This window comes from Macaca thibetana, chromosome 7 (genome assembly GCF_024542745.1).
Source record: "Macaca thibetana thibetana isolate TM-01 chromosome 7, ASM2454274v1, whole genome shotgun sequence".
In the NCBI taxonomy this organism is placed as follows: Eukaryota; Metazoa; Chordata; class Mammalia; order Primates; family Cercopithecidae; genus Macaca; species Macaca thibetana.
Window position 1 is genome coordinate 115,433,893 of NC_065584.1, and position 27,978 is coordinate 115,461,870.

At 45.0% G+C, this 27,978-nt stretch overlaps 2 protein-coding genes across 7 annotated transcripts in view; one reads left to right on the forward strand and one right to left on the reverse strand.

The window, feature by feature from the left end:
• The window catches only part of MTMR10 (myotubularin related protein 10), a 53,242-nt gene extending 47,322 nt beyond the window's left edge, over positions 1-5,920 (forward strand). Inside the window, exons 15-16 of the mRNA XM_050800111.1 lie at positions 1,854-2,036; positions 2,853-5,920. Of these exons, the coding sequence (XP_050656068.1) occupies positions 1,854-2,036; positions 2,853-3,455 (786 nt within the window). The 3' untranslated portion in view covers positions 3,456-5,920. The remainder of the gene's footprint in view (positions 1-1,853; positions 2,037-2,852) is intronic.
• Positions 248-27,978, reverse strand: part of FAN1 (FANCD2 and FANCI associated nuclease 1) — a 42,204-nt gene continuing 14,473 nt past the window's right edge. For 3 of the 6 annotated variants that reach the window (XM_050800108.1, XM_050800109.1, XM_050800105.1), the window contains exons 6-14: positions 27,513-27,644; positions 25,175-25,283; positions 23,454-23,573; positions 20,494-20,658; positions 19,855-20,005; positions 17,150-17,253; positions 16,412-16,606; positions 15,655-15,783; positions 6,467-7,708 (exon numbers count right to left, since the gene is read on the reverse strand). In XM_050800108.1, coding sequence (XP_050656065.1) covers positions 7,571-7,708; positions 15,655-15,783; positions 16,412-16,606; positions 17,150-17,253; positions 19,855-20,005; positions 20,494-20,658; positions 23,454-23,573; positions 25,175-25,283; positions 27,513-27,644 — 1,243 coding nt within the window. In that variant the 3' untranslated portion in view covers positions 6,467-7,570. Of the gene's footprint in view, positions 918-1,825; positions 2,468-3,283; positions 3,360-6,466; positions 7,709-15,654; positions 15,784-16,411; positions 16,607-17,149; positions 17,254-19,854; positions 20,006-20,493; positions 20,659-23,453; positions 23,574-25,174; positions 25,284-27,512; positions 27,645-27,978 lie in introns of those variants that run through there. The other 3 variants (XR_007727723.1, XM_050800106.1, XM_050800107.1) reach the window with 3 other exon arrangements.

The following is a 27,978-nucleotide window of genomic DNA, read 5'->3' on the forward strand; positions in this document are numbered from 1 at the left end:
TTCAAGTAACTAAATTTTTTTTTTTTTTTTTTTTTTTTGAGACAGAGTCTTGCATGGAGTCTTGCTCCATCGCCTAGGCTGGAGCACAGTGGTGCGATCTCAGCTCACTGTAACCTCTGCCTTCCAGGTTCAAGCGATTCTCCTGCCTCAGCCTCCCGAGTAGTTGGGACTACAGGCGCCCACCACCACGCCTGGATAATTTTTGTATTATTATTATTTTTTTTTTTTTGAGACGGAGTCTCGCTCTGTCGCCCAGGCTGGAGTGCAGTGGTGCAATCTCTGGTCACTGCAAGCTCCATCAGCTCCCACGTCCACGCCATTCTCCTGCCTCAGCCTCCCGAGAAGCTGGGACTACAGGTGCCCTCCACCACGCCCAGCTAGTTTTTTTGTATTTTTAGTAGAGACGGGGTTTCACCGTGTTTGCCAGGATGGTCTCAATCTCCTGACCTCGTGATCCGCCCGCCTCAGCCTCCCAAAGTGCTGGGATTACAGGCGTGAGCCACCACACCTGGCCAATTTTTGTATTTTTAGTAGAGATGGGGTTTCACCATATTGGCCAGGCTGGTCTTGAACTCCTGACCTCGTGATCTGCCCGCCTCGGCCTCCCAAGGTGCTGGGATTACAGGCATGAGCCACTGTGCCTGGCCAAAAATTTGAAGAGTGTGTGTATTTGGTGCTTAATGAATTTTTACTTATTTGAAGTAGAAAATTTTGTAAAATTTTACAAAATGCCCTGTGCTGTTACATAGCTTACCCATTTCTTGATGATTCAAGCCGCCACTGTAGTAGGGAATGCCACCTGGCTGTGATGTAGTCATGGCCTCCTGACTGTCCTAATAACATTCATTGTTTGCCTTTTTAATAATTTCCAAGTGAATTCTTGGGGTTTTTTTTTTTGGTAGAAAATTTGGAGAGTACTGAAAGGTAAGAACAAAGAATCAGACATCTCCCATCATCCAGTGACTCTGTGTCTGGGGTTATTTCCTCCAGGGAACTGTTGTGTATATGTTGCTGCGGTGGCCTGCTGCCGTCAATCAGCTGAGATGAGAGTCCTTTCTCCTCGTTGCTAAATGTGACTATGCTTCATAGAAATGGTCTGGACTGCCTTCCAGAGGAGCTCCTTGGCTTCCTCACAGTGAGGTGGTTGGCTGTCACCCTGTAGCTTTGTGTTACCTCAGTTTACTGCGGTGGGAAGCCAGATAACCAGGCTGTACCAGCCCAGAGTCCAGGCTAGAGGTGGGCTCCTGTGAAGAGGGGTCTCCTGTGTACATGGTCTCCATGGTTTTAGCCACATGCTAGGACCACAGGGGAGCTGATCCCTTCCTTCCTACTCCGAGTCTGTGGTCTATGATTTGAGCTCAATAAAGTGTCGCTCCCCACTTAGAAAGTAAGTTATAAAACTGGTGGCAGAGATTTCCCTCCAAAAGTTTTGTTAATCCACTTACCAACAGGTAACTACTAAAATGTACTGATGGTGTGCTCATAAAAGTAAAATACTGTAATTATAGAAATAAATTCAACGTGTTTAAGACTTTCTAGTATCATGTTAGTGAAACTTCTCTTAATAACATTCTTATTGCCCAAAGGGCACGGCTTCTTTGGGGTCCTAAGGCAGTGGGCACTTGAATAGCACACTCCTTGTTCAGGGGGACTGGGGGGCTTCTTGGAGCTCAAAAGCCAGGAACCTTTCTTGAAGTGAAAGTGCCGTTCTGGTGGGTTTTGAGGGCTGCAGTACAGAACATTTAACCTATATAATGATGAATGGCTCATCCGAAAAAAGGCATTCATGAGAAAATCTTTAGTTTTGCATATTTTCACAAATGTTCAAATATTTTATTTTATTTTTTTTGCAGGAATTTGCTATAAGCAAAAATATCCAATTGGGTGACGAGAAGGGCTTACAGTTCCCCTCTGTTTGGGACTGGTCTCTCCAATTTACAGCCAAGGACCGCACCCTTTTCCATAACCCCTTCTACATTGGAAAGAGCACGCCTTGTGTACACAATGGCTCCGTGAAGTCTTTTAAACGGACAAAGGTAAATCACAGCTAACAGAACCTGATGTTGGCTCACACGTAGCCAGACACATCTTTTTCAGAACACAGAGCATTAAAAATAAAGGCACTTCCGAGAGTAACACTGCCAATGCAGGTTTCTGAGGGGTCACTCCCTGTTTAACTCAAGTGACTGTATCCCAACTTTCTTCTTGGTGTCTGAGGCCCACAAAGTCTCAGTACCTGAGAGAGGGCAGACTGCGGCTCTGAGCCTGCAAGCCCCATTTACTGAAGCCCCACTTACCATTTCTTGGTGATTCAAGCCGCCACTGTGGCCGGGAATGCCACCTGGCTGTGATGCAGTCATGGCCTCCTGACTGCTGTATTCTTGTCCTAATTACATTCGTTGTTTGTCTTTTTAATAATTTCCAAATAAATTCTTGGGGTTTTTTTTGGTAGAAAATTTGGAGAGTACTGAAAGATACAGAACAAAGAATCAGACGTTTGGCCTCCTGACTGCCTCCATTCAGTTTGCCATTGTTCTTGATACAATCGGCCAGGTCTAGGGTTTTTGTAGCCCTCATCTTAGAACTTATCCTTAAGCAAATTAGTGGATAGGAGGTACTCTCATCCCTACCCCCATTCAGGCTGATGGCAATAGCCTAGGTAGAGTCAACACATAAAGTTTAATTCCAGGGGAGGAGGATTAGAATAAGGACTACAGAGGAAGGGAGGAAAATGTTCCTTGAGGCTGAAATTCCATTAATTTTTCATAGTATTGAGTTACATTTGCCATTGCATCCTTACAATCTTTCTAAAAAGGGAAATCCCGGAACATAATAAAATCTCTTCTGTATAGAAAAACTACAGCTCCACACTAAGAGGAATGCCGTCTGCCTTAAAGAATGGAATCATCAGTGACCAAGAATTACTTCCAAGGAGAAATTCATTGATATTAAAACCAAAGCCAGATCCACCTCAGCAAACCAACAGCCAGAACAGTGATATGGAGCAGTATTTTAGAGAATGGTTTTCCAAACCCGTCAACCTGCACGCTGTTATTCTGCCACGTGTCTCTGGAACACACATAAAACTATGGAAACTGTGCTACTTCCGCTGGGTTCCTGAGGCCCAGATCAGCCTGGGCGGCTCCATCACGGCCTTTCACAAGCTCTCCCTCCTGGCTGATGAAGTGGATGTGCTGAGCAGGATGCTGCGGCAGCAGCGCAGTGGCCCGCTGGAGGCCTGCTACGGGGAGCTGGGCCAGAGCAGGATGTACTTCAGAGCCAGCGGCCCGCACGACACCAACACCTCGGGGACGCCGGAGTTCCTCTCCTCCTCATTTCCATTTTCTCCTGTAGGGAATCTATGCAGACGGAGCATTTTAGGAACACCATTAAGCAAATTTTTAAGTGGGGCCAAAATATGGTTGTCTACTGAGACATTAGCAAATGAAGACTAAAATAGGGTGTTTTCTGAACATTTTGAGGGAAGCTGTCAACTTTTTCCTCTGAATTAAAATTGCTAACCTAGGCGTTTGAAGCTCTAATAACTTTATATGTAAGAATGATAGTTGGAATTTGCACTAATATTTAAAAACATGTTGAATCATGCTTCTTTCACACTTACTTTAAGAGAGATGTAAATTTTGTTCCTGTCCTCTGTCATTACAGGTCTGGCTCTTGTAACTGTGATCAAACTGTTCATGTTCTGTCTGCTACATTTTTTCTCCATCCATTTTTCCTGCTGCCTCCTGAAGGCTATCTGATAGCAACCCCAAGCAGCAGGCAACAGGAAAGTTAAGAAATTTGCGTTTCGTATCATGTTTAGGAACATCTGATAAAACCTCCAGCAGGTTTTAGGAAGTATCCATGTATATTTCTGGTTACTTTGTGTCATCTCTGATTGAACTCACCTGATGAAGGTTCAGTGCTCTGTGGACAGAATTTATTATTTTAGATCACCTTCTTCGGGACCTTCAATCACTGTGTTTTGAAATCATGAGTTTGCTTTTTTAACTTCATAGGGCTAACTTTAAAATGATATGCACTGTTAAAGCATTTGCTGCAGATAATTAAACTTAGAAGTGCCTTTGACATTAAGATACAAATACTACAGAAGAAAATACAATTTCACTTTTTAAAATTGGGGTGTGAAAATCCCATTGCATATTGGAAATAGGCTTTTCATACTAAGCTTCGTAGCCAGGTGTCCCCAGAGTCTTGTTCCTCTGGACGCCGCTGGGGAGCGGCCTGTGCGGTGCTGATTCCTGAGAGGTGCGTGCTGGAGACGGGAAAGTGCCATCTACGCCAAAACCACCCTCACAAACAAGGCTTGCTGGGAGGCGTGCTGGGCTTGGCCGCCAGTATTTGCAGTGTGGTAAACTATTGCTGGCACTTCCCCTTGGAAATAACTAATGAGGTCACAAGTTGGGCACCTGTACAGATGTCCTTCTCTCATAGTTCCTAATGCTTAGGAATAAAGGAGAAATTAAAAAATAGAGTCTCTGAAAACACTGCCATTTGAATAGCGAGAGAAGTGCTCTCCCAAGCCCCAACTTTTGACAGCGAAGTTGAGGAGAATGAGGAGACACAGTTGTTTGCTGGATCTGAAACACTGTTTCCAAACTGTGTGACAAGAGCCTACCCACCACTGTAGAGGTCAAAGCTGAAGCTGCTCCCAGCAGTGAAATGAGGCACCACCTCCCCCACACTCCTCATTCCCTGCTTAAAACATGGATGCTTTCAAATTTGTTTCTTGAACTGCCATCCTAAGATACGGAAAATTTTTATAGTGAAGTGTCTAGTTAGCTTATTTCCTTTTCTAAAACAAGTGTTTTCCAGATAACTCTATTTTACCTATGTACTGAATAGCTGTTTCTATCTGAATTATTTGCCTTTTAAAAATTGATAATATCTCTGGATATAACAGAAGTTCTTATAAAATATCTTAAGAAATTCACTTTATGGGTAAACCCAAGGTTTTTGCCAACTTGCTGCCTAGAAAATAAGGGCTAGTTTCAGTTTATACAAATAGAATTATTAAACATTTTACAGTCCTTGATTGGAAACCAGACCCAATCTCTAACACCACAGCGTATCCTGCCATCGACAGTGTAATCACAATTCTCCCTTTTTCATTTAGCTGCTTTATTATTAATACTAAATGTTGGACTGAGCATTTTTCCCTCTGTAATTTTCTTCCCTCACATTTATTTTAACTCCTGTAGTATTTTATTGTTGTTAATTTACAAGTTTAAAAATATTAGGTACCATTAATAATGGTTAAAAATAGAAAAATGCGTATTTTTGTATAATCAAATGTAGTAAAATAGTTTTATTTTTGCTGGACAGTTGTTATATCATGATTATTGTGCCACATTTTATTGTGCATAATATGAAAAACAACTATGACAGCCTTCAGTCGGGCCAGGGTAAAGCTGCTTACCACCTCCGCCGTCAGAGGGACTCGTGGTGACAGCAGTGGTGTGGCCGCGCACAGCACACTGGAGACAGCGCAGCACCCCCGCTGCCCACCAGCAGAGCCCCTGCTGAGGGAACGCCGCGCAGATGCTGATGTGCTGGGTGAAATTTCTAGTATTGGACATAAAGGTGTACAGTGTCTTGCTGTTATTTTATGATGGAAACCTGATTTTGAAACCAAAAATATCTAACTTTATTTAAGGAAAGGATACTAATTTGTACTAACAGGGTGAAAGCTATTCACATCTGTCAACAAAATCTGCTTGCTGCAGTAGTAACTCAAGTGGTTCAAACTTGACTTCCTGAGAAAACTAAAACCTTTGTGCCTAAAACTGATGACTTGAGTTCAAGTGGGATGAGCAAGAAGATGTGTTATCTTGTTGTTCAACAGTAATGAATGTGAAGGAAATTTTGATGGCTTAATAAAATTTCCACAGCAACTGTTTGTTGTTCTCAGTATGAAATCATCTACAGGAACACAGCGATGGAAGAGGTGAAGGCATTTTCTCCCATCCATACCTCTGTGTCATCCATGGGACATTCTGCTTGCCCTCTAGAGCCAGGTAGTGATCAGTAACTTTTTTAACAGCAGTTCGGAAGTGGCTAAAGTTAAGGGCATGTGGATATTGATGGATCATGCCCTAACTGGTCCTTCCATTCAATAAATATAAAAACTGGGGAGTAATATTCCCCCAAGAAGGCCTTAGAACAAGTTGAGAGACTGGGATCCCATTCCCTGACTCCTGGGCCTGGTACATGCATAAATCACCTTTCTACCACACCCCCTTGGCCAGCCTGAGACCCTCCCACATGGTGATGAGCAGCCCTGATTTGCCTTTACTGTCAACAGAGAAAATACCCCCGATCTAGTTATTAGGGATGGTCCCAGGGAGAAGGACAGTGAAGGACACGCCTCGATAAAGACTTCATTCCTTTCATGATCTGGGCCCAATCAGTAGAACAAGCATTTACATGTTATAAATTAACACAACTTCATGAGAATTTTTTAATTCCTAAAGAAATTGGAATTTAACTTTTCTGCCCTTAGATAATCCTAAAACAAAGTTTAACAGCTAAATGTGTATAGGGCAGTAAAGAAAAACTTAGATAATATTTGAGAATCTTGGCTTCCCATATAATTAATTACTTGAAGGAAACAATGGTTATGCTACTTTTTTAATTTTTTTTTTTTGAGATGGAGTCTTGCTCTGTCACCAGGCTGGAGTGCAGTGGTGTGACCCTGGCTCGCTGCAACCTCTGCCTCCCGAGTTCAAGAGATTCTCCTGCCTCAGCTTCCGGAGTAGCTGGGACTACAGGCACCTGCCACCATGCCCAGCTAATTTTTTGTATTTTTAGTAGAGACGGGTTTCACCATGTTGGCCAGGATGGTCTCAATCTCTCGACCTCATGATGCGCCTGCCTTACTCAGCCTCCCAATGTGCTGGGATTACAGGCATGAGCCACCGCGCCCGGCCGCTAACTTTTTTATAAAAAAACCTAAAGATGAATCATCACTTGTTTTTGGGTTTTCCAGCTTTTTGCATGTCTAATCATACAGATGCATCCAGCTCCAAAAAGGGTCAACAAAGTTTTTCTCTTTTAAAAAAGTTCATTACCGGCTGGGTGCAGTGGCTCATGCCTATAATCCCAGAACTTTGGTAGGCCAAGGCGGGTGGATCAGTTGAGGTCAGAAGTTCCAGACTAACCTGGGCAACATGGTGAAACCCCATCTCTACTAAAAATACAAAAATTAGCTGGGTGTGGTGGCGCACACCTGCAGTCCCAGCTACTGGGGAGCCTGAGGCAGGAGAATCGCTTGAACCTAGCAGGTGGAGGTTGCAGAGAGCCAAGATCACACCACTGCACTCCAGCCTGGGTGACACAGCGAGACTCCCTCTCGAAAAAAAAAAGTTTATTACCCACTGTGTGGAATCAATGAGTGTATTCAAGCAAACTGTTTTGTGATATACAGACACTATACAATGACAAGTCAAACTGTCAGGTTTATAATGGACAATAAAATTAAAACATGATGCTTTATACTCTTGAAAATCTTACATTAATGTATGACCAAATATCCCCAATTCCACAGCTTTTAGCTAAGGCTTTGGCTCTTAGCTCCAACTGCAACCACGTGGCAGACTTCTACTTCAGCCCCCAGCTTCTGCAGTTCCGCCAGCCAGATCATCTGCTTATGTGAAAGACGGTCATTGGGGCCTTTAACTTCCACCAGCTGGAAGGGAAATTTTTAAAAGTTACTAGTGTCTTACTGAATGAAAAGCCATTCAAGTAAGTTGTAGTTGTCAGTGACAACTACTTAAATGGCTCTTCTGCTCTCCCACTGTATTTGTAAGTATAACACAAATATACGGATGGTCGTTCACTTAAAATGGTTCACCTTAGGATTTTTTGACTTTAAAATGGTGCAAAAGTGATACACATTCAATAGAAACCATACTCTGAGTGTTGGTCTTTTCCCAGTATGATACTCCATGCCGGGCAGCAGCAGTGAGCCACAGCTCCCGGTCAGCCACATGATCCTGAGGGTAACCAGTACTCTACGGCGTGCGGTGAGCTAGATGATTCTGCCCGACTGTAGGCTGATGCACGCATTCTGAGCACATTCAAGGTAGGCTAAGCTAAGCTATGAGGTTTGGTGGGATAAATATGTTAAATGCATTTTCAACTTACATTATTTTCAGTTGATGTGTAGGATTTATCAGGGCATAACTCCATCATAAGTTGAGGAGCGTCTGTAGCTAAGAAATTTATTCAGAAATTTTTCTATTCTGTAGAAACTAGACAGTTCTTCACAGAGGATGAGTAAACCGATTCTTAGTATAGCAAATGAAAAATTGTTTTAAAGCATGCACTGGATTTTACTTCCCTGCTTAAAACCCTCCAATTACTGTTATATTTTCAATTAAATCTAACCTTCTTGCCATGACCAGTCTCTTCCCTACCCCAAGGCCATCACTTCCACTTGCTACTTGCTCTTCCCGTGGCCTGGGACATTTCTCCCTGTTCTTGACATGCCTGACTTCTTATCTTTCAATGCTCAGCTTAAACTCATCTGGACAGGTCACAGCTCTGAGTATATCCTCCCTAGCACTTCTTTCATGGCATTCATAAGATAAAAATGTGTACTACATGTCATCTTCAAGAAGGCAGGAATTGTGTGTTTTGTTCACTACACATCACTAGACTTGAAGACAGCAATAAAAACTATTCTAGGTAAAGTATAGAAAAAAATTGTTTAAATATAGCATTCAGCAGCCTAACAGACGTTTAATCAAGAGTCCTCAAAGGAATGAGGAAAAAAAAAATACTTAAAGAAAAAATGGCCAAAAATTTTCCAAATTTGATGAAAACTATAAACCCAAAGATTCAAGAAAATCAGTGAATCCCAGGCACACAAATGTAACAGTTCCCTAGGAAATACCATGACTGTATAATCAGGGGATATAGTCAAAGCAGCCAGAATTTTTAAAGCCAGAGGGGAAAAAAAAAAATTCTTCGATTGGAAACCATGCTAGTTAGAAGACAGTAGACTAATATTTTTAAAGTATTGAAAAATAACGCTCAACGTAGAATTCGTTGCCCAAAGAAAACATCTTTCAAAAACAAAGGTGAAATAAAGGCTAAGACATACAAAACCTAAATACAGTCATCCCTCAGTATCCACGGGGGGCTGGTTCAAGGACCCCATCTGTTACCAAAATCCATGGATGCTCCAGTCCCTGATACAATATGGCATAGCATTTGCATATTCTATGCACATCTTCTCATATACTTTAAATAATCTCTACTTATACCTAATATAATGTAAATGCTATGAAAATAGTTGTTATGCTCTTTTTATTTGTTTATTGTAGTTACTTTTTATTGTTTTTTTTTTCCAAATAGTTTCAGTCCATGGTTTGTTGCATCTACAGAAGCAGAAACCATGGATACAGAGGGCTAACTACTGTAATTCATTACTAGCAGAACTTCCAGACATGGAAATTTTTTTTTTTTTTTTGAGACAAGGGCTCACTCTGTTGCCCAGGCTGGTGTACAGTGGTATGATCTCAGCTCACTGCAGCCTTGACCTCCCAGGCTCAAGCAGTTCTCTCACCTCAGCCTCCCAAGTAGCTGGGACTACAAGTGCATACCACCACACCCAGCTAATTTGTTCACCATTTTGTAGAGATGAGGTCTCACTGTGTTGCCCAAGCTGGTCTCCAACTCCTGAGCCCAAGCAATCCGCCCACCTCAGCCTCCCAAAGTGCTGGGATTACGGGCATGAAAGGAAATTCTTCAAGCAGGAGAATGAGACCACACAGAAATCTGGATCTATACAAAAGAATAACAAGCACTGGAAATGCTATCTACATGAGTAAATACAGACTCTTATTAATCAACTGTAGAAAGCAAAAATAATATAGAACATATAACACATAGAAGTAAAATACATGAAAACACCACAAAGGCTGAGAGGGAAGATATAAATATATATGATTGAAAGGTTCTTTTTACTCTACATTAAAGTGTGTATCACTTGAAGGTGGATAAGTTTAAGATATATAATATACATACTAATGCAACCACTTAAACACAATGAACCGTTTTAAGATATATAATATACATACTAATGCAACCACTTAAACACAATGAACCGTTACAGCTAACAAGCCAACAAAGCTATAAAATGCAATCTTTAAAAATAAGGCAGGGCCAGGCACTGTGGCTCATGCCTGCAATCCCAGCACTTAAGAGACCACGGCAGGTGAACTGCTTGAGCCCAGGGGTTTGAGATCAGCCTGGGCAACATGGTGGAACCCCATCTCTAAAAAATACAAAAACTACAAAAATTAGCCAGGCACGGTGGCGTGCGCCTGTGATCCCAGCTACTCAGGAAAAAGACAAGGAACAAAAGAGTTCTGAGACAAAGAGAAAATAAGTATCAGGATTTAAAGCTAAGGATATCAATAATCAAATGTAAATGTTCCAAACACCCCACTAAAAGACAGAGGTTAAGTTGGATTCAAAAGTAAGACCCAACTATATGATGTCTACAAGAAATCCACATTAAAACTAAGATAAAATAGGTCAAAAGTAAAAGAATGGAAAAATGTATCATGTTAACATTAAACAAAAGAAGGCTGAAATGGCTACATGTTAACAATATCAGACAAAGTTGATTTCAGAGCAAAGATTACCAGGAGTAAAGGGGGGCCACTGCATAATGATGAGGGTAGACTCATGAAGAGGACATGACCCTCCTAAAAGTTTACGCATCTTATAATAGACCTTCAAAATACATGAAGCAAATATTGATAGAAACACAAGAAGAAATACACAAATCGGGCACGGTATACTGGTATACTCTCAGCATTCTGGGAGGCCAACGTGGAGCCCAGGAGTTCTGAGACCAGCCTGGGCAACATGATGGCACCCCATCTCTACAAAAAAAAAAAAAAATAGCTGGGCATGATGGTGGATGCCTATAGTTCCGGCTACTCAAGAGGCTGAGGCAGAAGAACTGCTTGAGCCTGGGAGATCAAGGCTGCAGTGATCCAGGATTGCACTGCTACTAGACTCCCATCTAGGTGACAGTGAGACTCTGTCTCAAAAGAAATACACGAATCCACAATTATAATCAGAGATGTCAATATTCTTCTCTCAATAATTTATAGAACAAGTAAATAAGAAATCAGTAAGGACACAGACAACTTAAACAACACTACCAACCAACTTGACCTAACTGACATTTAAAAATACTGCCCACAACAAATGCTGAACACACATTCTTTTCAAATACAAACAGAATATTCACCAGGGAAAACCATATTCCGGACCATAAAACAAGTCTCAACAAATTTAATGGGATTCAAATCATACAAAATATGTCCTCTGACTACAATGGAGTTAAATTACAAATCAATAGCAGAAAGATACCTGAAAATCTCTCAGGTGTTTGGAAATGTAAATGACTCACTTCTAAATAAGCCAAGGATCAAAAAAGAGTCAAAAGGGAAATCAGAAAGTATTGTGAACTGAATGAAAATGAAAACTACTACTAAATTTGTGAGGTTCAGATAAAGCAGCACTGAGAAGGAAATTGGGAGCACTAGCTAACTCTATTAGAAAAGAAGGTCTCAAAGCAATCACCATAGCTTCCACCTTAAGAAACTAGGAAATAAAAAAAAACAGGAAATCAAAAGCTGATTCTTTGAGAAAATCAGTAAAATTGATAAACCTCCTGCCAGACTCATCTGGGAGAAACGACAGAAATTACCAATATCAGGAATAAGAGCATGACAGAGAGAAAGATTCTACAGATATTAAAATGCAATACACGGCTAGGTGCAGTGGCTCACACCTGTAATCCCCGCACTTTGGAAAGCCAAGGCGGGCAGATCACCTGAAGCCAGGAGTTCAAGACCAGCCTGGCCAACATGGCAAAACCTCATCTCTACTAAAAATCCAAAAATAAAAATTAAAACAATTATCCAGGCATGGTGGTGCACAGCTGTAATCCCAGCTACTAGGGAGGCTGAGGCACGAGAATCACTTGAACCCAGGAGGCGGAAGTTGCAGTGAGCTAACTCGCACTATTGCACTCCAGCCTGGGCGACAGAGAAAGACTCTGTCTCAAAAAAAAAAAAAAAAGAAAAAGAAAAGAAACAAATGTAAACAACTTTAAGACAATACTTAAATGAAATGGACAAATTCCTTGAAAGACACAAACTATCAAAGCGCAATCAAGAAGAAACAGATAATATGAACGGCCTTATGTTGTTTAAAAAGAAATTTAATTTACAGTTTCAAATTTTCCTCCCCCCAAAATCTCCAGACCCATACTGCTTCACTGGGGAATTCTATCAAATGTTTAGGGAATTATACTAATTCTACACCAACTATTCCATCCCATTCTGATGCCGGTATGACTCTGAAACCAAAACCCAATGGAGAGATTATAAGAAAAGAAAATTACAGCTCAATATCCTTCATGAACATATAAGCAAAAATTCTTAATTATTTTGCAAAATCAAAATCAACTCCCAACATTATATAAAAGGGATAATACATCATGACCAAGTGGGGTGTATTGGAGAAATGCAGGGTAGGTTTAAGGTTCAAAAACCAATGTAAATCACATGATTAATAAGCGTACTCAAGAGATAAATATGAGATAATAATGTCAATAGATTTTTTTAAGAAGTATTTGACAGAATCCCATCAATGCCTGATAAAAACTCTCAGAAAACTTGGATGTAAAGTTCCTTAATATAATAAAAGATATCTGCGAAACATCTGCATCTAACATGATACTCAATAATGGAAGACTAAGTACCTTCCCCCAAGATTGGGAACCAGGCACGGACGTCCAGTCTCACCATTTACAGCCTATGCTTTCCTGGAGGTTCTAGCCAGTGCAATTGGGCCAGAAAAAGAAAAGAAAGGAACTAAGACTGGACAGGAAAAAGTAAAAATATCTTTATTAGCAGACAATCTGATTGTCAATGTAGAAAATCCAAGGAAATATACCAAAAAAAGCTCCAAGAACTACTAAGTACGCGTACCAAGTTTGCAGAATATAAGATCAATATACGGAATCAACTGTATTTCTTTTTTTTTTTTTTTTTTTTTTTGAGACGGAGTCTCATGCTGTTGCCCAGGCTGGAGTGCAGTGGCGCGATCTCGGCTCACTGCAAGCTCCGCCTCCCGGGTTCCCGCCATTCTCCTGCCTCAGCCTCCTGAGTAGCTGGGACTACAGGCGCCCACCACCGCGCCCGGCTAATTTTTTGTATTTTTAGTAGAGACGGGGTTTCACTGTGGTCTCGATCTCCTGACCTTGTGATCCGCCCGCCTCGGCCTCCCAAAGTGCTGGGATTACAGGCTTGAGCCACCGCGCCCGGCCGAATCAACTGTATTTCTACACAGAGCAGCAAACAACTGGAAATTGAAACTTTTAAAAACGATACTGTTTAAATAGCATAAAAAATATGAAGTACTTAGGGAACAATCTGACAAAAGATATGCAAGACCTCTACATTGAAAACTAAAAACACTGCAAAAAGAATAAGGAAAATCTAAGTAAATGGCGATATATACCATGTTCACTCATCAAAATAGTACTGTTAAGATACCAATTCTTCTCAGATGGTCTACGGATTCAAAGGAATTCCAATTAAAATCTCAGCTGGCTTTTTTTTTTTTTTTTTTTTTTTGAGATGGAGCCTCGCTCTGTCACCCAGGCTGGAGTGCAGTGGCACAATCTTGGCTCACTGCAACCTCTGCCTCCTGGGTTCAAGCAATTCTCCTTCCTCAGCCTCCCGAGTAGCTGGGACTACAGGCGCCCGCCACCATGCCTGGCTCATTTTTTGTCTTTTTAGTAGAGACGGGGTTTCACCAGGTTAGCCAGGATGGTCTCCATCTCCTGACCTCGTGATCTGCCCACCTCGGCCTCCCAAAGTGCTAGGATGACAGGCGTGAGTCACCGCGCCCGGCTGGCTTTTTTTTTTTTTCCCTTGGAAATTTAAAATTTGATTTTATACTCTTTGGGAGGCCAAGACGGGCGGATCACGAGGTCAGGAGATCGAGACCATCCTGGCTAACACGGTGAAACCCTGTCTCTACTAAAAATACAAAAACTTGCCGGGCGCGTTGGCTCAAGCCTGTAATCCCAGCACTTTGGGAGGCCGAGACGGGCGGATCACGAGGTCAGGAGATCGAGACCATCCTGGCTAACACGGTGAAACCCCGTCTCTACTAAAAAATACAAAAAAACTAGCCGGGCGAGGTGGCGGCGCCTGTAGTCCCAGCTACTCGGGAGGCTGAGGCAGGAGAATGGCGTAAACCCGGGAGGCGGAGCTTGCAGTGAGCCGAGATCGCGCCACTGCACTCCAGCCTGGGTGACAAAGCGAGACTCCCTCTCAAAAAAAAAAAAAAAATTGATTTTATAATTCAAATAAAAATGCAAGAGAGCCAAAACAACTCTGAAAAACAAGTCATTAGAGGACTTAAACTACCTGACTCCGAGATTTATCGAAAGCTACAATAATCAAGAAATACAGACAAACAGATCAGTGGAACTGAAGAGTGTCCAGAAACAGACGCACATATATATGGGTTAGATTTTTGACGATATAGAGGCAATTCAGTGGGAGCAGCATGGTCTTCTCGACACATGGAGCGGGAACAAGTGGACATCCCGCGCCACAAATGAAGCCCAGTCCATGCCCCACACTGTATACAAACGGTGCCTCAAATGATCATAAAACTAAATGTGAAATCTAAAACTATAACGCTTCTGGAAGAAAACAAAGGAGAAACTCTTTGTGACCTCGGATTAGGCAAGTATTTCTGACATCTGACACCAAAAGCATGATCCACTAGAGAACAAATAAGTTGGATTTTGTCAAACTTTAAAATCTCTGCTCTTCAAAAGACACTATTAAGAAAATGAAAAGATAAGCCATAGACTGGGATGAAATATAACTGATAAAGGACTTGTATCCAGAATATGTAATTTTTCCATCTCAAACTCAATAATGAGAAATCACCAGCGATGGGCAGCAGGGCTGGGCTAGTGGACAGTATTCAAGGAAGTGTTCATTCTGAGCTTTTTAAAAAAATGTTTCTGGGTACATAGTAGGGGTATATATTTATGGGGTACAATATTTATGGGGTACATGAGATGTTTTGATACAGGCATGCAATGTGAACTAAGCATGTCAAGGGGAATGGGGTATCCATCCCCTCAAGCATTTATCCTTTGAGTTACAATCAATCCATTATATTCTTTAAGTCATCTTAAAATGCACAATTATCAGTAAGCTTCTCAAATAGCTCCTGGCGTCCACACCCTGTGTGACCCCCTCCCTCTGAGTGTCAGCTGGACTAGAGACTCATTCCTAACCACAGAATACAGCAGGAGTGACGGAACCTCACTTTCACATCAAGTCATAAGAGATGGAGCTCTATCTTGCTCACACCATGGGGCTCCTCTCACCCGCCTGCTCTGATGAAGCCAGTCGCAGGGGAGAGGACAACAGGAACCCAGGCCCTCGGCCCAGAAGTTCTCAAGGAGTTCAGTCTTGCCAACAGCCACTCAAGAAATGCCTATTTGCGGCCTCTGATTCATTTGCGAATAAGGTCACCAACAAGACTTTCCATTCTGGCTCCACTGACCTTAAAGCGATGGCTCTGGGAGTTCCACACCACCAGGTCGGGGAGGCCCCCTCGGCAGTGCCGGAAGTCAGCAGCCAGGCGCCTGCACACACCACTGAGCACAGGGCCCCCCAGGCAGGAGACAAGATCCTGAACACAAAACAGGGACAGTTAGCCACTTCCCTCGTGACAGAGAATGGAAATAGGCTACAGGGATCACGAGACGGAGAAAAGCTCAGTGTGTATGTAATTCAGTGCACATGGATCCCAGGCCCACCAAGCACTGTTCTGCTGCTTGTACTGGAGCCGCAGAGCCATGGCTGGAATCCCACTGGCAAGTGGTGGGTGACTGGTCCTCCTGTGGTCAGTTTCCAGGCTTCTGCCAGTGTGGCCATGCTGGGGAGCGCTGAGGAAAAGGGATGTGGAGGATGCACTCAAGAACATGACGGCACGGCCTCACAGAGCGCAGCAGTTGAAGGAACACGGGAGGTAGCCTCCCTGCCTCAGCCACAGGGCAGGCCAAAGAAAGCTGTCAACTCAGGGGTGGCAAAGGCATAGCTGGGGCTTTTCTAACACCCTCGTATGTTTCCATCACTAACAGTGGCATCGGGGCCGGGGAGATAGGGTATTCTCATATATATATATATATGTATATATGCACACACATGCACATATTTACATATACACACGTGTGTGTGTTTTGATAAAGTTGCTGAAAAGACAGCACTGGGGCGGCGTTACTTTCTGAGCAAATCCTGCCATGCAGGTGAACCATTACCTGAGCTTGCTGAAGAGACGTGAAGCGATCCCAGCTGACAAGGGAAGCCACTCTGCCCTCCTGCTCCTGCCACGTGGCTGCCACCCAGGCCCGCAGGCTCTCCGCGGGGGCATCATGAATCAGCTGCAGCCTGGCCTCGAGGGCCAGGCGTCTGCTTGCGAAGAAGCTGTCTGTGCACAAGTCCAAGGGGAACGCCTGTGTCACAGGGAAAGCAAGCTGTCACACTGTGCCTGCAGACAGCTGTGTTCACCAGAGGACTAGTCAGTGCCTACGAAACTTGGAAACCGGCCAACCAACTGATACATTCTCTCTCTCAAAAGACAAGTCAAAGTTAATTGATATAAAACAATTTACTAAACTTGTTTTTTAGAGTAATAATCTGCAAAAACAGCTTTTCGCTGAGCTGGGTGGACCTCTGAGCAGGCAGATGTGCCCATGTCTGTGAGATCCTTGCAACAGTGCCTGCGACACGGCAGGTGCTTGGGAGGGCTGACGCTGACGCTACTTTATACCAAAGGTCTAAATGTAAGGTGGAAGCTAAAGTTTAAAACTTCATATACGTACATCTTAAATTCTATTAATCAGATTTTAAAAATAAGTTATCACCTTGACCTGTGGATGGCCCAAAGGACCGTAACAGAGATGGTTTCTGCTGGCTGTGGACACACGGTGCCCAGGTGGGCGTGAGCCACGGATGTGTGCGGAAGGACCTCCTCGTGGGGCAGGGGCACTGAGTACCTGACAGGCGTTTCTGAAGACATCCGGAATCCCATCCATGAAGATGATGTCCCACAGGAGGAGGCCACACAGAGTGCTGAAGGTGGACCCTTCGCCATGAATCCCTAAGGTCACACACACGAAAAAAAAAATGTTTTATCTGTCTCTTCCAAACCACCACCATAACCTACTGCACACTCCATTTCAAGAAAATAATAGAAATATTTCAGATTCAGAAGCAAATCCTGTTTTTATGCCATTCCCAGCTCATTTTATACAGTATATATACAGAGCCTTAAAGGCAAAAATCTTAATAATCATAGAGAAATTCAAATGAACATTTCAAAGTCACAAAGCAGTGGTTCTCAAACTTTAGTGAATCATCTAAGAAACATGTTTAAAAGAAAAATAAGCAGATACCCTCCTCAGGCTCCGAAGGCTGGGACTTAGCAGGGCTGGGCTGACACTGAATCCCCATGCAGGCCCTGGCGCAGGAGGTCCCTGGCCACCCCTGAAGAAATGCTTCCCTGAGGGGACCTCCCAGGAGGCCGGCAGCAGCCACCTCCATTCTTGGCCTCAGCAGGTGCTGCTCTGATGCACCTCGTCCCCCGGGCACTACACTGCCCTAGCCCAGTGCTTCCAATAGTCAAGGCTTTTATAGAGACCTCTGGCCTTAAAGACCACCCACTTCAGTCCCCCTCATCGTGTCACACAAATGTTTTACTGACTGGGAGATGACTTGAGAGACAGAAGTCAGGTGCTGAGGGCACAGAGTCAGAGACAAGATCTGGTGTGGGATGAAGGGCTCAGCCTTGGCACAGCACACGGACCCGTGTCCCTGAGCAAGCCCCAGCTCATCCAGCTGCCCTCCAAGCCCATGCTTCTCTGCACATCAGCACACCCGACAAGGGAGGAGGCCGCATGGATGCCTCTCCCCACAGGACCACTGGCCAGAGGAGGTGCTGACCACCAGAGCCCCATCCTGACATGCCAGTACTGGCAGCGAAGCTCCTGTGGCTGGTCCCACCTTGACATGTACAGGCCCCAGCCCATCTGCACCAGACCACAGTGAGCGGGGTCGGGGCGCCGTGAGAGCAGAGAGCAGGCAGCCACAGCCTGTCATGCCTGCCGGGGTCACCTCTGTCCTGCACTTCTGAGGCTGTGCTGCTCTGTCCTGGCTTCCTCAGTTCTAGCTCCTAATCCCTGCAGCCCGTCTCGGGGATTCAAAAGGACAGTGGTTCACTCAGGGCTCCTGGCTGTTGCCAAGTCTCCCAGGAGGACTTTTCTTCCTAGAACACTTCATGTGCTCTTTCCCAGCCAGGAGTGGAGCTGGGACCTGATTTCCAGTCAGCCTTCCGTCCTGCTGAATACACTGATGATCAGGCAGGAATAGAGAGGCTAGATCATTTCTGACCTCCTTTTTGTTTGTTTTGTTTTGAGACAGGGTCCCACTCTGTCACCCAGGCTGGAGTGGAGTGGCAGTCTGGGCTCACCGCAGCCTTGACCTCCAGAGGTCAAGAGATCCTCCCACCTCCATCTTCAGAGTTCAAGTGATCCTCCTGCCTCAGCCTCTCAAAGTGCTGGGATTACAAGTGTAAGCTACCATGCCTGGTTCGTTCCTTAACTCCTAAGAGGTCCCTGCTGTGCGTTTGTGTTATAAGTGAAATCATTTTTGATGCAGTCCTTCTGAGTAATTCAGAAATCACCTCCCGGAAGAGGCTGAGATCGCTCTGACACAAAATTCCCTGTGGCATAAAGCCTGGCAGCCAGAGTTCAGCTCAGTTTCACTGCATTGATTTTAATCAGGGAAAAATAGTTTCTACTCTGGGAAAGGAATCGTGTGTTTTTCAGGCTCATGGCTCAACTGCAAGCATTTCAGCGCTCCCACGTCCCAGCCTGCTTCCTCCTCCAGCAAGTGTCCAGTTTCCACGTCTCTTGGGGCCTTGAACGGGCAATCTCTTCTTCTATTTCTAACCGTTTCAGGCCTACTGTATCTCTCTGTCTTCACTGGCATTTGCAAGTCTTCCCCAATAGCATCACCCTTCCCTGTAAGTAATAAAGATATTATGTAGATAAATCTCAACACTCATCAGAAAGAACCCGGGCTTTGTAAACTCCTATCTTGTAGTTGTCTTTCTATAGTACTTGTTAATCTTCTGAACACTCAGGGAATACTGAAATCATGTCCTGATTTTCACACATTTGAAAATACCAGTGTTTTTAACACTGGTAACCCTACAGCCCGGGCACAGGGAGAGTCCTGCCAGACGCAAAGGGCGGAAGGCTCAGTGGCTGTTCCCAAAAGCTACTAGCATGGGCCGCAGGGCCCCTGAGACGGTATCTGGGGCCAGCTTCTAAAATCCCAGGGGAAGGGGCAGGAGACAACAGAAGGAAGACTGAATGGAACTGGGTGGGCCATGGGGTTGAGCACACTGCCCGCCCCCCCGGCCCCGACTTCTGTACAAAAGCTTGTGCAGTATCTTCCATAACAAGAAGTTTTTATAAAAGAAAAAAAGATCAGAGCCAGGCCCTGTGGGACAACTACCCCGACCTACTCCCTATCATTGATAAGGGGAAGAATGGGAAGAAGACATCCCCAGCCCACAGCATCTTCCACTGTGAACAGAGGACGGAGAGAGGACCGCAGCCCACCGCTGACAGCCCATCCAGTGCTGCTGCTCATCCACCCAGGGCCGGATGCCACGAGAGGAAGCCTGCTCAGGTACCCTGGTCAAAGCCGCTGCGTCTGTAATGAGCCAGTGCCAGTTCCTCCACGGAGCACAGGACCGTGGTGGGGTCAGCGGCCTCCCCGGCCTCCATCACAAACACAGACTTGCCCATTCCACGCTGCGGGCACAGCCTGCCTGTGATGGTCACCTGAAACAGCAGCAGAAGAACATCTGTTAGCCTCAGGTCAGCAAAAGTCCCTGAAAACCTGCCTCTAGCATCCCAAGGACTGACCTCCCTAACCACAAAGCCAGTCACTAGCAGAGCACACAGCGTGGGGCTCACACACGCACACCTGCGGGGATGTGAGAGCTCGCTGGCCGGCCCTGGGAGAGCCTCAACCACCAGAACTGCTCTACAGGCCCCCAACGAGTAAATGAAACTAGCAGATGCTGAGAGGCCCCATTCAGGAGATCTGTCACTCAACCCAGGGTGTGACACCCAGCAGCCAAGTCTCCTCAGGGAGGAGGGCGACGGGGAGACTGGGAGCAATGGCCACACAGCCGTCTGGAACAAGTTTTAGATGATTCCGAGTCTAACAGAAAACACACACTCAAAACAACTCTTAGGTTGCTTCTGCTCCAGAAAAACCAGGCACACACGCCCAAGTCCAAAGCACCCAAAGGCTCTTTCCTCACGTGTTTCACATCTTGCACAGCCATTTCTGGGAGCTGCTGGAAGAGGCGCCTGAACTTTTTACAGCTCGGAGACTCCCGCAGGCGCACGGCTCGCTGATAGAGTGAAAGGCGGTGTCCCGTTCTGACTTCCGGATCCGCCAGCCCCTCTGCGATGCACTTGATAGTCTGGCAGAGAGCATGGCCACACATCAGGCTCCTAGAAAACCCCACGGCAGCTTCCATGCATTTAGTTTGACAGAAAAGCCCACTGTTTATTATTGAATTTTGCTGATTAGCAAATAAGCAAACAGCACCTCTAGAGATTTAGGCTGTTTCCTTAGATCTTATTTTGATGCTTTCAATGCATCCGGCAACCAGAGCCTTCGCAGTCAACGTGCTGGAGCGTGACTGGGCTGTAATCCAGGTGGACTGCGGATCCCAGCAGCCGCCCCTCACAAAGGGTGTGAACTTCAGGGATGCCTGACTTTACAGGAAAACTTGGCTCAGTGGTTCTCAGGACATCACCTAGGCAGCTTTGCAGGAAAACATGTGTCCCACCCCGGATCCACACAATGAGAACCTCCAGAGCAGGAGCCCAGCCGTGGGGGGGGGGGGGGGGGGGGGGGGCACATCAAAGCTCCAGGTGAATCTCATATGCAGTCAGGCACCATGGAGCTGCTTCAGATTCCTTATTTACAGGGACAGGAGCCAAAGGTCTGGAGGAGTTACAAGTATTTCCCAAGGCGATTCAGAGTTGGACAAATCAACAAACAAATACAGAAAGCCACAAGGAGATACCACTTCACACTTACTAGGATGGCTATCATCAGAAACATGGAAAGTAAGTGCTGGCAAAGAGGTAGAGAAACCGGAACCCTCACACATTGCTGGTGGGAATGTGAAACTGGTGTAAACACTGTGAAAAACAGTTCCGTCACTCCTCAAAAAACTCAACACAGAATCACCACAGGACCCAGCAATTCCACGCTCAGGTATTCCCAAAGGAACTGAAAGCAGGGTCTGAAAGAGGTTCATGCAGCACTCTTAAAAATGGCTGAAAAGGTGGAAGGAACCCAGCGTCCATCGACCGATGAGTGGCTCGGAAAATGTGGTATCAGATGCTACAGTGGAAGTGTGTTCGGCCTGGAAAAGGAACGGAGGCCTGACACGTGCCACGATGCGGGTGAAGCTCAGAAACATGATGCTGAGCAAAATACCCCAGATGCAAAACCACAAATATCGTAGGATTCCACTTCAATGAAATGAATGAAATGAACGGCACAGTCACAGACACAAAAAGTAGATGAGAGGTCACCAGGGCTGGGGGAAGGGAAAGCGGGGCGTAGTTGCCTAATGGCTGCCGTGTATCTGTTTGGAGTGATCAGTGGAGAGGCAGTGGTCACACGTTTTGAGTACCATGAATGCCACTGAACTGTACACCTAAAAATGGCTAAAATTTGCCAAATTTTAGGGATGTTAAATTTATTTTACCACGATAGAAACATAAAAAGTGAAAGAAAAAATAAAATCCAAGAAATTGAAAATCAGTGAAGGCTCAAGCCATCCGGAGTTGGGTGGCTGAAAGGAATGAAGATGGGAGAATGAGGCTCTGAAGGGCACCCTGTTCGCTGGCAGAAGACGGTGCCGGGCAGCAGCAGCCTGGCCTCGGAAAGGGAGGGCCCAGCTGGCTCCACCTCTGCCCTGGCCAGGCCTGGGCTGGCTGCAGGGCACTTTGCAGGAACAAGCACTCAGCGAGGAGATCAACTTCCTTGGAGACTGAGGTAAAGATGAAAGAACACTAATGAAATAATAAGAGCTGTGAGTGTGACCAGTAAGACCTCTGGGAACAGGTTAGGAGGAACTAGGCTTAGCTCAAATCTCAAAAATAAGCTCAGTGGCTTGTCTACCCCCTAGCAGAACTGTGAACGGAGGGGAAATCTGTACTCTCTTGAACTTTTATTTCATTGAAAGGTGACAAACACAAGCTTTCTCCTTCTGTATTTGGTTCTGGGCTACCAGATGCTTTCTCTCGCTATTTCAGCCTCAGTAAACACCGAGTGGTAAGGAAGCCCCACGCCCTCCTCCATGAGAGGAAATAGCTTTACTGGCTCTTTCCCTGATACTTTAGGTAACAAGGCACTTTTTCAGTTTACGGCAATAAAAACAAGATGTCATATTTCCTATCCCGTGGTCATTTTTTTCCACCCCTACATCACCCCGATTCACTTAATGGGCCACTGAAAAAATCAAAAGCTCCCAGAGGCACAGTCCCCTCCATTCAACTCAAATGCAAGGCTGGAAGAGAGACAGGGTGGGGCCTGCTGGCGGCCACACAAAGAACCACTGTTGCTGCCTAGCCCAGAGGCACAGGCTCTGCGGCGTCACCCTGCCTGCCTGCAGTGGCCACAGAATCCCTGCGCTTCCAAGTGCCCCCAAGGTCGCCACCACAGGGAGCACTGGTGCCTGCTCAAGGTCAAACAGCGCTTCCCAATGGCAGAGCCAAACACCTCACAGAAGCACAGAGTCACGAATAAAGGACCTGCAGTAAGACAAGGAAAGGAACGATTTCTCGCCAATCTTTCTACCTGGAGACCTGGAGACCCTGTGCCACAAATGAACAAAGTCACCATTTCCAAAACAAACGCCTTCCTTGAAGGCACTTGCTGACGGCTGAGTCGTCGGACTCTCCGTCTCCCTTAATTCCTAGATCCTGACTCCTAAATCCCAGCACAGAGTCCACAGCCGGCCCATCTCGCCAATCAGCGGAGAGAAGACAAAAGCTTCCGTCGCCCAGGCTGAAGCCTCTGTGCTCAGGCTGCGCTGGCATCCCTGGCATTTTGGGGTTGGGAGAACACAGACAAAAGAAGAATGTTAACAAACGAAATACATGTTGTAAGATTTTAAGGCATTTAAGTTTGCCATATTTTAAAAGCTGATTCCAAAATGAAAAGGCATTTCAGGTGTGTTTCATTACTGAGTACCGGTTCCAGGCGCTTCAAGTGCTGGTGTAAGTTCAGGGCCAGTCGATCCCACCATCGGCCTCTGCTGTCAGGACAGTAAATTCTCTGAGACAAAAGGCTTTCAAGTTCTCTGACGGCTTCCTATTGCAACAATAACAAAGAAAGCTCGTTAGATTCACAAAAAATCCAGCTGTAATGACATTTACAAGCCCATAGGATTGGTAAAGCCTATTTATAATGCGTATCTTTCCGTTCTACAATGAGGCCAAGGACCCGGAACTGACAGGACAGGGACTTTGAGGTGCCTTCTGGAGTGGGTGTGAGTTCCCTGAGGCATCCTTACTTTTCACCGGGTCCCTGCCGGCTGGCACTGGGGTACAGACATCTGTGAGTGCTGCAGAATGTTCTCTGCAAACCAGTCAACCAGTGCAGAGTCACACAGAGTCAAGCTCCAGGCAGCTGAGCACTGGTCACAGCTGGCAAACCCACATACTTCTGGGAACACAGTAGGTCACAGGACCAACTGCAAGAGGGATTTGGGGTAGGCAGGAAAGGAATTAGGGGTGTCCTCATACAAACACTTCAACTCAACAGGGAGACTCTCTGGTCTTAGATTATGTACAGACTGTTCGGTCATTCTGTTTGTTCATCCTCTGTGGCTCATGGACGTCTTTGCAATATGGAATGATTTACCCCAAAAAAATGCGTAAACCCCCATACACATGCAAGTTTGAGATTCACAGATTTCCCCAAAGCCCACCCATCGATCCCCCGGGATGCACAGACCACACGCCAAGAACCCAGCTTCGCACATCCTCTTTGTAAGATCCCATTTTCTTTTCTTCTTGTTTTTCATACGTATATTTTTGACCATGCCTGGTCTGGAGATAACATTTTCAATATAGAAATATCAAACACAACATAAGTGAAATCTAGCAATTTCACAAAGTTTAGTATAAGGATATGACAGATTTCTGATTTGTGATTATAAATTATCTCCAGACAATCCATGAGAGCTGACAGGGAAGAGTAAGGAAACGGGAGATTTCTCCCTCAGGGATTTCTGGGACCTCCCAAGTCTCACACGGAGTTCTGAAAAAGACTCAGGCTCAGGCTGCAGACCTGTGGGGCACCCTCCAGGATGCTGGCCGCCACCCCCAGGCTGTCCTGGGACACAGATTCATCAACACACAGGCAAACAGAACAGCTGTCCGTCTTCACCTTCTTCTCTATACTAATCCAAGAGACAGCGGGCTGCCTACATTAAATATGCCCTCGTTGGCCAGGCACAGTGGCTCACACCTGTAATCTCAACACTTCAGGCCCCCCACTTCAAAGCATCAGAGGTCAAGGTGGGCAAATCACTTGAGCCCAGGAGTTGGAGATCAGCCTGAGCAACATGGTGAAACCTCACCTCTACTAAAAATACAAAAATAAGGCAGGCATGGTGGTGCATGCCTGTAGTCCCAGCTGCTCAGGAGGCTGAGGCAGGAGGATGACTTGAGCCGGGGAGGTAGAGGCTGCAGTAAGCTGAACCATGCCACTGCACCCCAGCCTAGGTGAAGAGTGAGACCCTGTCTCAAAAAGACAAAACAAAACAAATATGCCTCCCTTATATTACTGTGTGCTAACCAAATAAGTAGAAAACGCTGATCCCGACAGCTGTCCCTTATGTGCTTAATGCCGTCAAATCAGTAATGGGGCACGGGGGAGGGGAGGGGGACAGGGACCTGTGCTCTAACCTCATACATGTGAAGTCTCTGCAGTATTTCCACAAACAGAGACAAAATCCTTGTATAAATCCACCCAACAGTAAAACACCGCAGAAAGAGTGGCAAATCTTCGTGGCATCTAAAATGAAGACATATACCAGGAGTTTAATAATTTGGTTAATTTGTTATAAGACAATAATAAGAAGTGACAAAGACTGAATTCCTATCTTTTAAAAAGATACATTCTAAATAACTTTCAGTTGTGTACAATTTTCTACACCACACACCTACATTCTCACAGCCAGCTGCCACGTCCTAGGTCACTCAGACAGTGGAGGAAGATGAGAACTAGTCATTCTAAACCAGGGTCAGCGAACTCCGGCCCACAGCCAAACCCAGGGCCTGCCACCTGATTTTCTACGTCCTGCAAACTAAGAATGATTTTTACGTTTTTAAATTGTTAAAATAAATCCAAGAGAATAATACACTTTGGTAGACGAAAATTATATGGAAACCCAAATCCGATGTCCACAAATGAAGTTAACTGGAACACAGCCAGGCTCATTCATTTGCATACATACTTCTTGTGGCTGCTTTTGCGCTACAACAGCAGAGTAAATTTGGTGCCACAGAGACCATACGGCCTGCAAAGCCTAAAATATTCACTATGTGACCTTTTACAGAAGTTTATCAACCTCTGTTTATAGTAATCTAACTTCCTGTGATTTTTAAGTCAGTATTATTTCTTTATAAATATACAGTTGACCCCTGGACAACATGGGTTTAAACTGCATGGCTCCACTTACATGCAGATTTTCTTCTGCCTCTGCCACCCTGAGGCAGCAAGACCAACCCCTCCTCTTCCTCCTCCTCTGCAGCCTGCTCAATGTGAAGACAACAAGGATAAAGGCCTTCATGATGATCCACTTCCACTTAATGAACAGTGAATATGTTTTCTCTTCCTTATGATTTTTTTTTTTTTTGAGATGGAGTCTCACTCTGTCACCCAGGCTGAAGTGCGGTGGCGCGATCTCGGCTCACTGCAACCTCTGTCTCCCAAGTTCATGTGATTCTCCTGCCTGAGCCTCCTGAGTAGCTGGGATTACAGGCACCTGCCACAACACCCAGCTAATTTTTGTATTTTTAGTAGAGACGAGGTTTCACCATGTTGGCCAGGCTAGTCTCGAACTCCTGACCCACCTCGGCCTCCCAAAGTGCTGGGATTACAGGCATGAGCCACCACGCCCAGCCCCTTATTTTTTATTTATTTTATTTATTTATTTATTTTTTTGAGACAGAGTTTTGCTCGTTGCCCAGACTGGAGTGCAAGGGCGTGATCTCACCACAACCTCTACCTCCTGGGTTCAAGCGATTCTCCAGCCTCAGCCTCCTGAGTAGCTGGGATTACAGGCAGGTGCCACCGGGCCCGGCTAATTTTGTATTTTTAGTAGAGACGAAGTTTCTCTATGTTGGTCAGGCTGATCTCGAACTCCTGACCTCAGGTGATCCACCTGCCTCAGTCTCCCAGAGTGCTGGGATTATAGGTGTGAGCCACCGTGCCAGCCCCCTTATGACTTTTTTAATAACACATTCTTTTCCCTAGCTTACTTCATTATAAGAATACAGCATATAATACGTGTAACATATCCAATGTGTGTTAATTGACTATGTAATCGGTAGGGCTTCCAGTCAACAGTAAGCTATTAATTAAGTAGTGCGAAAGTCAAATGTTACATACAGATTCTTGACTGTCTGAGGGGTACCCCAACCCCTGCGTTATTCAAGGATCAACTGTATATCCTAAATGATTTTTTGAAAGTGGCATCTGAAAATACTAATTTTTCTCATCACTATGTAACAACAAAGGAAAAAATGTCTTAAATATTGAAGATGTTTACCATTTTCAAACAAGATAAAAGATCATGTGCTGTGTGCCTGGAACTCTGAAGTTCGCTTGAGCTGTCTTTTGCAGAGTTTGTAACACCTACTTGAATGTCCTTCAGAAGAACACACCTACCATGCTTCCCACATTCGTCCTGCTACTGGCTTCCCTCACGTTTCAGTTCAGCTCACCAGTACTCAGGGAGGCCAACACCCCTACAGATGGCATGCGACAAACCAAGTATGGGGTTGGCATGTGTGCTGCCCAGGGATCTGAGTTATATCAAATTCACTTTAAACCTTCAGACATTTCCTTCTATGGCACACAGCACTTTCACTCTAGGCAAAGCGGGTACAAAATTCAATTCCACAGCTGGTTTAACCACAGAGCAAAAGGAGTACATTCTTCATGAAGAAAGCTACTGTAAGTGTTTGGAACAACCTGGTCAATGTATAAATTTTGGCAGGCACCTAGAAAAACTCTCACCTCAGAGAAGGGTGGTTTTTCAGTCTGTTCCAATCCCTTTTTGCACACTGAGCGAGCTCCTTAGCTTCTTCCCAGTTCCCATTGGCCATTGCGGAAGAAATGTCACTCAGCATGTGCGTGGCTGCTGCATATCTGGAGGAAAATGCCATCCAAGTTCCAAATAAGAATAAGCATTCCCATAGAATGACCACATCCTAGCCACTAGATCTCACTCTGAAAGGCAGAAGTGTGTTTTTTAAAATATGAGGGCCACTTAAATTTTATTCTAGTAATAATTTCTCTTAACTACATCACTGGAGTGGCCCAGAACGGATACAGAAAGCCCAAGTGGAAAGATAAAAACATTTGTGCTGTATCATTACATAACATGTTCCATTCTATCAATGTGATATGGATCAGCTCATCCTTCCTGATTCTGGCACTCATCCATTCACTCATTCAACAATGTGACAGCAAACATGTAAGC